This window comes from Musca vetustissima, unplaced genomic scaffold (assembly GCF_032173495.1).
Source record: "Musca vetustissima isolate MV318-11 ecotype Yass unplaced genomic scaffold, APGP_CSIRO_Mvet_v1 utg64219, whole genome shotgun sequence".
NCBI classification, from domain to species: domain Eukaryota; kingdom Metazoa; phylum Arthropoda; class Insecta; order Diptera; family Muscidae; genus Musca; species Musca vetustissima.
This window is the reverse complement of record NW_026884046.1, coordinates 11234-22785: the sequence shown is the minus strand read 5'-3', so window position 1 is coordinate 22785 and position 11552 is coordinate 11234. Positions and strand designations below refer to the sequence as shown.

At 31.8% G+C, this 11552-nt stretch overlaps 1 protein-coding gene across 1 annotated transcript; it reads left to right on the top strand.

Annotated features, from left to right (window-relative positions):
- Positions 1–7415: 7415 nt before the first annotated feature.
- Positions 7416–8478, top strand: LOC133331040 (guanine nucleotide-binding protein subunit beta-5). Its single transcript, XM_061539443.1, has one exon. The coding sequence runs from the start codon at positions 7416–7418 to the stop codon at positions 8475–8477; it is 1062 nt and encodes a 353-aa protein (XP_061395427.1). The 3' UTR covers position 8478.
- The last annotated feature ends 3074 nt before the right edge of the window (positions 8479–11552 follow it).

Sequence of the window (11552 nt, the reverse complement as noted above, 5' to 3'; positions counted from 1 at the left end):
GTTTATTTTTATTTTCCAATATTTCGACTGTCTTCGGCAGTCATCTTCAGGGAAATACTACAAAACATACAAATATTTTTAAGATATAGACTTAATTGTATTGCACAGATCTTACTTTTTTTGAGAAAAGCAACTGATTTTCATCACCGTCTATGCTAAACTAAGTTTTTCTTTTTTCTCGTCTGTGCTTATGAATTATGTTTCTATAAATATGTGCACAGTGGTCCGTGTTAGTCTTATAATTCATTCTTCTATCGTTAGGTACATTAATTATGTTTAACATTTCTAATGTGAATCGTCATTTATAATTATTTTCTTGTGTCAATATGTCTACGTCTTTAAAATTCGGTGTATGTCCAGTTTTTGTGCAATGTGCAGCAAGCGCCGTTTTTTGCTCTAAAGGTTTGTCTGAATTTTGATCTGACTTATGTCCAGAAAGTCTAGTCTTAAGTTTAGTTTTTGTTGTACCAACATATACCTTTTGGCATACGATGGATTTGTCCCCATTACATTTTATCTTATACACTACATTGCATTTGTCTTCCTTTTTTGTGGGAAATCATTTTTCCTCAGTATATTACGTATCCTTTCTTTGTTATTTTTGTGGAATTGTTCGTCGCTAATATCAAGTACTCTGTTGATGAAGTTTGTGGCCGTATTTATTTTTATTCGTCTAGGGTGCTTAGAGTAAAAGTTTATTAATCGTCCAGATGCGGTGGGCTTTTGGTACCAATCTATTGTTAGTGTTTGGCCCTGTCGGATTATTATTGCGTCAAGATAAGGTAATTTTTCGTTTTCTTCCAATTCGTGCGTAAATTGCACATGTTTGTCAAAGGAGTTCAGGATATTTAATGTATTCTCGATCTCTGTTATTTCACTATGCAAAGTATATCGTCTACATATTTCGTAACTAATTTTTGTTTATTTGACAATTTCTCCATTGAAGCGTCCAATAACTCCTCCATTACTATATCTGCAATAATCGGTGACGCTGGAGAGCCCATTGGAAGTCCTCTCCGCTGTTCGTACACCTTGTCCTCATATATGAAATATCTTGAGTCTTTTATACAAAGAGTCAATATTTCGATGAAGAGGTCCTGTGGTATTTTTGTGTATTCCTTAATTATGTTCCATTTTTCCGTGATTGTCCTCAATGCTAAATTTATAGGTATACTAGGAAATAGCGAGATAACGTCAAATGATAGTAGAACTTCGTCTTCGTCAATATTTATATCTTTAATTTTTCTTTTCATTTCAACGGCGTCTTTAATGTTATATATAGAATCTTTAGTTAAATTCTTTAAAATATCCACTATGTATTTTGAGAGCTTATATGTTGGGGAGTTAATGGATGAGCATATTGGTCTAAGTGGTATTCCTTCCTTATGTATTTTGGGTAGTCCGTAAATTCGTGGTGCAATTGCTGTGTATGTCATTATTTTGTTCTTCTCATATATATTTAAAATGTTCATACCGTATAATTTTTCGGTAAGCTTATTGTTTTGTAAATTAGATGTTGGGTCCCGTTTTAATCCTTTATATGTACACATGTCTCGTAATATATCCTTCATTTTTGTTCCATAGTCGGTTTTGTACATAGCCACTGTTTTTCCCCCTTTATCCGCATTCAATATTAAAACCTCTTTGTTTTGTTTCAAAAATTGTTTTGTTCTATCCACTGTGTCAATTATCATCTTATCTCTTATACTCAAGTTTGTCCGTTGTAAGTGGTCGTCAATTAGAGAGACTAGTTTTATTCTCGCGTTTTCCTGATCTTCTTTGTTACTCAATGTTTGTACGCATTCTTCGCTCTCTGCTATTACGTCTAATAAAGGGAATGTTGTTTTTGTTGTTGGACATGCATATTTCGGTCCCAACGAAAGAAGCCACTGAACATCGTTAGGTATGTTTGTGTTAGTGTTGTTTGTAAACCACTCATTGTTATGTTTTATGTTAAGTTCTTTTTGTTGTTTTTGGATCAGTGCTTGGTATTTGTTGTTATAGCTATTATGGAGAATGTTCTCGCTCTCCATAAAACTGTAAGTCATTCTCGTCCATTGTTTGTTGAAGTGTTTCTTTTGTCTGAGAGAGTACTGTTCTGTTTTTGTGTAGTTCTCTATGTTTTTGTTGTATAAGAAGTTTGAGTATTTTAACCCTTTCAGTGTTTTTGTCGAATATATTCGACATTTAAAATTACTCTCTTCCTTTGCAAATTTACGGTTATCCTATGTACCGTTACAATTGATGTCTTTGTTTTTGCTGAAAGACAGACAAAACTGTCCGAGGGTTAAAATAAGAATTGCTTTTATTTCTAAACTATGTGCCTTCATACAATTTTCAGTACAAAACTTTAGATTTTTTTCCGACAAAAAAAATTTTTTGACACTGAAAGGGTTAAACTGAAAATTGTAGTTGTGCTTTTTGAGCAACGCTAATAAATTTGTATGTGTTTTTTGTTGTGTTATTTATAAAATTTGGTATAATACCCATGTTTCTGCATTTGATCAAAAATGTTGTTGTTGTGGTTAGAGCTGCTGTTTGCCTGTTACATTTTGAATATTGTTTTGTTTTGTTGATCGTTTCTGTGTTATACTTTCGTCTTATCTCTTTGTATAAATGCATTTTTCAGTATTTTTCTTCTTCTTGAATTTGCGGAGTGCCTTCCGTGTGTGTATGTTGTTGTTGTTATTGTTGACCTGTGATATGTTAATTCTTGTGGAGTTTTGTTTTGGCTCTAGGTCAATTGAAAAACTCGTTGGTTATGTTTTTCTTTTTTTGTTTATTTTTATTTTCCAATATTTCGACTGTCTTAGGCAGTCATCTTCAGGGACTTATACAACAAAAACATAGAGAACTACACAAAAACAGAACAGTACTCTCTCAGACAAAAGAAACACTTCAACAAACAATGGACGAGAATGACTTTTACAGTTTTATGGAGAGTGAGAACATTGTCCATAATAGCTATAACAACAAGAGAAAAACAATTCAAATCAACAAATACCAAGCACTGATCCAAAAACAACAAAAAGAACTTAACATAAAACATAACAATGAGTGGTTTACAAACAACACTAACACAAACATACCTAACGATGTTCAGTGGCTTCTTTCGTTGGGACCGAAATATGCATGTCCAACAACAAAAACAACATTCCCTTTATTAGACGTAATAGCAGAGAGCGAAGAATGCGTACAAACATTGAGTAACAAAGAAAATCAGGAAAACGCGAGAATAAAACTAGTCTCTCTAATAGACGACCACTTACAACGGACAAACTTGAGTATAAGAGATAAGATGATAATTGACACAGTGGATAGAACAAAACAATTTTTGAAACAAAACAAAGAGGTTTTAATATTGAATGCGGATAAAGGGGGAAAACCAGTGGCTATGTACAAAACCGACTATGGAACAAAAATGAAGGATATATTACGAGACATGTGTACATATAAAAGATTAAAACGGGACCCAACATCTAATTTACAAAACAAAAACAATAAGCTTACCGAAAAATTATACAGTATGAACATTTTAAATATATATAAGAAGAACAAAATAATGACATACACAGCAATTGCACCACGAATTTACGGACTACCCAAAATACATAAGGAAGGAATACCACTTAGACCAATATGCTCATCCATTAACTCCCCAACATATAAGCTCTCAAAATACATAGTGGATATTTTAAAGAATTTAACTAAAGATTCTATATATAACATTAAAGACGCCGTTGAAATGAAAAGAAAAATTAAAGATATAAATATTGACGAAGACGAAGTTCTACTATCATTTGACGTTATCTCGCTATTTCCTAGTATACCTATAAATTTAGCATTGAGGACAATCACGGAAAAATGGAACATAATTAAGGAATACACAAAAATACCACAGGACCTCTTCATCGAAATATTGACTCTTTGTATAAAAGACTCAAGATATTTCATATATGAGGACAAGGTGTACGAACAGCGGAAAGGACTTCCAATGGGCTCTCCAGCGTCACCGATTATTGCAGATATAGTAATGGAGGAGTTATTGGACGCTTCAATGGAGAAATTGACAAATAAACCAAAATTAGTTACGAAATATGTAGACGATATACTTTGCATAGTGAAAAGAACAGAGATCGAGAATACATTAAATATCCTGAACTCCTTTGACAAACATGTGCAATTTACGCACGAATTGGAAGAAAACGAAAAATTACCTTATCTTGACGCAATAATAATCCGACAGGGCCAAACACTAACAATAGATTGGTACCAAAAGCCCACCGCATCTGGACGATTAATAAACTTTTACTCTAAGCACCCTAGACGAATAAAAATAAATACGGCCACAAACTTCATCAACAGAGTACTTGATATTAGCGACGAACAATTCCACAAAAATAACAAAGAAAGGATACGTAATATACTGAGGAAAAATGATTTCCCACAGAGAACTATTGACGAATTACTAAAAACATCCAATCACAAGAACGAAAAGAAGAAAGAAGAGGAAAAAGCATACAAAACATTGACTTATATACCTGGACTGTCTGAGAGATTGCGTAATTCCAATATATATGACAAGAACAATTATCAATTAGCCTTAAAATCGAAGAATACCGTCAATAGCCTGTTCAGCAAAACAAAATCAAAAATTAAAAAGGAAGACAAATGCAATGTAGTGTATAAGATAAAATGTAATGGGGACAAATCCAACGTATGCCAAAAGGTATATGTTGGTACAACAAAAACTAAACTTAAGACTAGACTTTCTGGACATAAGTCAGATCAAAATTCAGACAAACCTTTAGAGCAAAAAACGGCGCTTGCTGCACATTGCACAAAAACTGGTCATACACCGAATTTTAAAGACGTAGACATATTGACACAAGAAAATAATTATAAACGACGATTCACATTAGAAATGTTAAACATAATTAATGTACCTAACGATAGAAGAATGAATTATAAGACTGACACGGACCACTGTGCACATATTTATAGAAACATAATTCATAAGCACAGACGAGAAAAAAGAAAAACTTAGTTTAGCATAGACGGTGATGAAAATCGGTTGCTTTTCTCAAAAAAAGTAAGATCTGTGCAATACAATTAAGTCTATATCTTAAAAATATTTGTATGTTTTGTAGTATTTCCCTGAAGATGACTGCCGAAGACAGTCGAAATATTGGAAAATAAAAATAAACAAAAAAGAAAAACATAAGCAACGAGTTTTTCAATTGACCTAGAGCCAAAACAAAAATCCACAAGAATATATGAATTATGTTGAGTTTTAGGCAGTTTATTGTGTATGTAATACATTTGTATGGCCTCATGAGGCTCTGATGTTACATTATGAATTAATTAAATAAAATAAAATAAATAAATTTGTACCATCCCTAAAAATTGAGAGTATTTATCGAACATGAATTAATTTTGACAGCATGAAAATATTAATAAAATTAATAATTTTTTCAATAAATTGAAAATGGTGAACGACAAGTAAAAAATTGTTTAGTTTTCATATATGCAAAATGATTTAAATTTTGTTATCTACTTAATGCAATATGCATTTCTTTCCCCTTGTTTCTAATTAGCGTACAAAACAAAACACAAATAAGGGATAAACAAAAAAATTACTCAAGTTTTCGATATGTGGCATAATTTATTTGACATGTCATTCAATACCAAGGCCTATATAAGGTCGGTTCGTAGCCAGGGGTTTTCTGTCAAAGTACATTATTATTATTTTTATTAAAAAAATACTAATTTTTAACAAAAAAAAAAATACTTTTTGTTAAAAATAAATAAAAAATAAGTTTTACAGCTATTGTCAACCCGGTATTTGGAAGTATCAGGTAGAACTGTATGGACATTTATTTTTAATAATAAACAATAAACAAACTCTCTCTTCATTTGTTGAAACAAAAAGAAACAAAATATAAAGAAAATGTGAACTTTTCAACAAGAATATGAAATAATTGGACACATTTTATAATTTTTCATGTTTGTTCATCGATTTTGTTTAGTTTGCTAAGTCTGGGTTTATACATGCAACTTTTTTAAGCAACTCTCTTAGAAGTGAGTGGTATAAAAAGTGACAAGGGGAAGAAATTCAAAATAGAATCGTAGAGAGCAGCAACAGAGTTGCTTAAAAAGGTTGCATGTATAAACCTAGACTAAGAGATATGGACTCGACGTATTTAGGTAATACGGTCGTACGAAACATTTCACCATAGTGGGGAAGTTGAATATTTGTGTACGCCTCGTTGGAATTTAGGTAAGGTTGTAAGAGCACTACCTAACAACGTTAACAAAATCCGACGGGACGTTCAAAAATATTCAACTTCCCCACTATGGCAAAATATTGTGTACGGCCGTATTACCCAAATACGTCGAATCCATATCTTCAAGCAAATAATACAAACCGCAAAACAAAATTGAAAAATTATTAAAATAATCCACATATTTTTAGTTTCCATTCGAAATTTTAAATTTCCAGAATGTTTAGTTTTGGTTTTCAACAAAAGAAAAAAATGAAAAATATGTTCTGTCAAAGTTGAAATTGTTGAACTTGAAATTTTGTACGTTCGACGTATTTCGGTAACATTCATATAAATACATGTGTTCCACTTTTGTGGTGAAAAACGTCAAACGAGCTAGTTGAATTTTAGGTAAGGCAGTGAAATTCAACTACTCGACGTACGAATTTTCAAAGTTGAAAAATTCGACTATTACAGAACATATTTTTGTTTTTTATTTTTTCATTTCTTCAAAATGAAACAAAAAATAAACAAATTATGAATTTTTCAATAAGAATATGAAATAATTGGACACATTTTAAATTTTTTTAAGTTTGTTCCTCAGTTTTGTTAAGCTCGTTAAGAGATATGGACGTATTTGGACAATACGGCCGTACAGAACATTTCGCCATAGTGGGGAAGTTGAATATTTTTGTGCGCCTCGTTAGAATTTAGGCAACGTTGTAAATTCAAAAAAATATTTGTTTGTTCCCGAAACAAAAAATCTAATAATTTTTCGATATCATAAAAAAATTGTTATCGTAGTAAAAATATTTACATTCTTGCAGGCTCTGAAACTGACATATTTACTAATAGGTAAACACATTTACCAAAATACTTTTTGTTTTGTATGACATTGACCAGTTTTAATTCGAATAAATTCGATATTCTAAATTATATTTGCTTTACTGCGGTTCTGTATACATCATTCGATAGTTTACGTTGTACATCAATGTAGAATCCACACGATACATAAAACCGTACGGTAGAACTGCGCATGTCTAAAATTGGGTATATACTTTTGTATTTATTGATTTTACTTTCATTTGGAAAGACAATTGGAAGTTGCTCTTGGAATAAAAATTATAGTTATTTTATCTTAACTAACTAATAATGTCTGAGGTACATTCTCAAACAAATGTCAACGATAAAATGTCAAGTTTAATGAAGGAAGCTGAAAGTTTGAAATCTAAGTTAGAGGAAGAACGTCAAAAATTGAATGACGTTAGTTTGTCATCAATAGCAGAACGTTTGGAGCAAATAGCATTTGTTAACATCAAGCCTCGTAAAGTCTTAAAGGGCCATCAGGCCAAAGTATTGTGTACAGATTGGAGTCCCGATAAGCGTCATATAATTTCCTCGTCACAAGATGGTCGACTGATTATATGGGATGCTTTTACCACAAATAAGGAACATGCCGTCACCATGCCAACAACTTGGATAATGGCTTGTGCATATGCACCTTCTGGAAATTATGTAGCCTGTGGAGGTTTAGATAATAAGGTTACGGTCTATCCTATAACTTCGGATGAGGAAATGGCTGCAAAAAAGAGAACTGTTGGAACACATACCAGCTATATGTCTTGTTGTATATATCCCAATTCTGATCAACAAATTTTAACGGGAAGTGGTGATTCTACTTGTGCATTGTGGGACGTCGAGTCAGGTCAACTTTTGCAAAGCTTTCACGGACACTCGGGCGATGTCATGGCTATTGATCTGGCACCAAACGAAACTGGAAACACCTTTGTATCGGGTAGTTGTGATAGAATGGCTTTTATATGGGATATGCGTTCTGGTCAAGTAGTGCAATCGTTTGAAGGACATCAATCAGATGTGAATAGTGTAAAGTTCCATCCAAGTGGCGATGCTATAGCTACTGGCTCCGATGACAGCAGTTGTCGTTTGTTTGATATGCGCGCCGATCGTGAAGTGGCTGTTTTTTCCAAAGAAAGTATTATATTTGGTGTAAATTCTGTTGATTTCTCTGTAAGCGGACGTTTATTATTTGCCGGATACAACGATTATACTGTTAACTTATGGGATACATTAAAATCGGAGCGAATTTGTCTACTATATGGCCACGAGAATAAAGTATCTTGTGTTCAAGTTTCACCTGATGGTACTGCTCTTTCAACTGGAAGCTGGGATTATACAATTCGAGTTTGGGCTTAAACGAATATTAAAATAACTGATTATTTCTAGTAATAAATTGTTACATTATATATTATTACATTAAAATATCCATATAGTTCTCAACTAGATTATTGAAGAAAGAAATCCACCTTGCAAATATATTAATACAACATTTCTGTAAATACTGTGTTTTTATTAGCGAAATTCAAATTAATATAGACAGTGTTACAATACAATATTAGCATAAAAAACAATAAAGTATATCCAACATCAGGTTTGAATAACATGTCTATAATGCTATGCTGAAAATGTTTAACGGCAGAATTGCCGACGATTGTCGATAACTGCAAATTCTCAAAAATGGTAGCAACCGACGAGGATCCAAAATATAAAATTTCAGCTAATTTGATTAAGTGGACCAATATTAAAGATTTTTGGTAAGAATATTTCTACTTGAAATAGTTATTTTGTGTTGCATTAAAAATTTCTTAATTTGAATTAATATTTACCCCTGACAGACGAGAGTTTCTGCATTTACGAAACAGTTTTTTGCTTCAAAACAATTGTCTGTGTCAAGGTATATTTAATAAGGTAGCCGCATCGGCCCAGCTGTTGGACAAATAAATGTCAAAAATGTTGTTGTAATGTTGAACCAAAAAATTAAAAAACAAAATTATGAATGAAAATCTCCGAATTTCGAAGAGCTTTTTTGGCAATACTTTTATTAACATTTTCTACAAGAATTTGTGTCTTCTGTTTGTTTTGGCAAAATATTTTTGACATATCAAAATACAACAACCGATGTTTGTTGTAGAAATTCGCCGATGCGGCTACCTTGTATATCTACCTTGAACCAATCAGAATTAAGCATTTTGGAAAATGACAATTATTTGTTTATCTTTTGAATATTTTTAAAATTGTAAATGTTTGTGTAAATATCTGATTTTTGTATAAAAAGTAACATCAGAAGAGCGACTTAAATGCAATAATGTTGGTGCCATCGGGTGAATAGAGAGATAACAAGATTTGGACCATTTTTTCCGTAGTGTTTTTATTCCCACACATGAAATTTGAAGAAACAATATCATACAGAGAAGATAAAAAGGTCCCATCGAACCAAATCTTTTTTGATCCCAAAGTCTTGTTTTCGATTCCATGGTCTTCTTATAAAAGTCTAATGCCTTTCTTTTTATCCCTTGTTTTTCGTTATTTTTAATTTGTAGTTCAATTTTTATTTGGAAATGGATTTGAAAAAAAAACAACAAATTGTTATGACATATAATGTTCCCATCAGCTGGTTTGATACGGTTACCTTCTTAATATACCTTGATCTATATACATTAATTAGAATTTGCTCATGACGTACAAATGAAATATATGTTAATATATTTTTAAATTATTATTAAGGAATTGAATATTTTAAAAAAGTGACGCTAAGGTAGTCAAAAGACTATTTTTTTGCAGTTTCTGAACTTTATAATACAGTTGAAAATTCTATCGAATTTGTTAAAGTTGGTGGGGAGCTCATTTCAGCAGTCCACGTGGTGAAGAGTGTGGTTGTGATTTGATGGCGGATATTTTCATATTCCCCAGATAGAAGAAACTCATAAGACGTTTATCCTCTCACATAAGACATGAATATTAGGACCGGGCGCCATCATTGAAGGTTTCAGGATCTACGTGAACGAGAACGAAAATTCCAATAGATTTCTACAATTTTCAATAGATGGCTTTTCCTCTGTTGTTATGATATCAGATTTTATTTAAATTTTATACACACATTTTCGCGGTTTGGCGTGTTTATTCTTAAAATGCCTCTGTTATGCTTGATTCCCCCTAGATATGTTTTCATAAACTATTTTGTTAAAATGTATTTTGTCGATTCTTTACAGTTTCTATGTCTTTGGTATAAAGGCAATAAGGAATATTTAAGCCGAGTTTGGGGCCGAAATAAAGACATTTTATGTGAGGATATGTCTCTCCATAAAAAAAAACATTAACAATTATAGAAAAACCACATAGCCGCTTAACAGTGAATAACTCTAATAAAAATTATCAAAGAACAATATTTTTTTTCAAATTTATCGTGTGCATGATCTGAAGGACGAAATAAAGGAGAAGAAGCATATTTATAAAATAATTGACCACTTTGGGAAATAACAAATCGAAATTAAATAAAAAGGCACACAATTATGTTGTGAAATAATAAACTGCTAATTAATTTAATCGAAGGTTTCTTCCCATTATTCGTTGTGTCTTTGACATTGTTCAATGCGATTGTTTGCCGTCATAAAAATGTTCTTTTAATTTGTTGAAGTTGTTGCACCTAATTGCATCAGAACAATAAACAGTTAGGGGTTTCCTAAACCCTTTCCAGACGAAAATTCGAACCAAGGTTATTCCAAAGAACCTTTTCTCTACAGATGGCTTTTCACTTTTCCATCCTTTTGCCAAATAACTCGCCAACACTACTGAAGATGTAGACGCAGGTACAGTCAAAGTAGTTTGCATGGATTTTGTATCGGAATGGAAAGGAGAATTTTTATAATTTGCACATAAATTTTTGTTTATATGTATTATTTTTTCCTTGTAAAAATGACACACTTGTCATTAAAATCCCCGTAGAAAACAATTTTGTTAGAAGAATAGGAAATGAAAATTGGCACAGGATGTACTAAAATATACCTTCAAATTGATGTACAAATTATAAAAATCTGTCTTTTCTCGACAAAAAATGCATGCAAACTACTTTCTTAAGTTTGTTTCTAATTTGTGTGCCGCCACTGTATGTACTAGATTTCCATTCATGTAAGTAAGAATGACTACTGCCATGGTACAATAACAAGAGGTAAGCTCATGGAAAAATACAAAACAAAAATAAATATATTTTCAAATTCAGTTGTAATTAAAATTCAACATTTCAGCATTTGAAAAGAAAAGAAAAAAGCGAACAAAAACTTGATTTTCCGTTCATTTTTCATATAATAAAAAAACAACTTGTTGGATATGTTTTTTATATGTAAATAGGCAACATTTTTATTAATTTCGTCAACTAATTCTACGTTTATTATTGTGTCATGACTATTGCCACAACAAATGTTGTTATTTGTATAC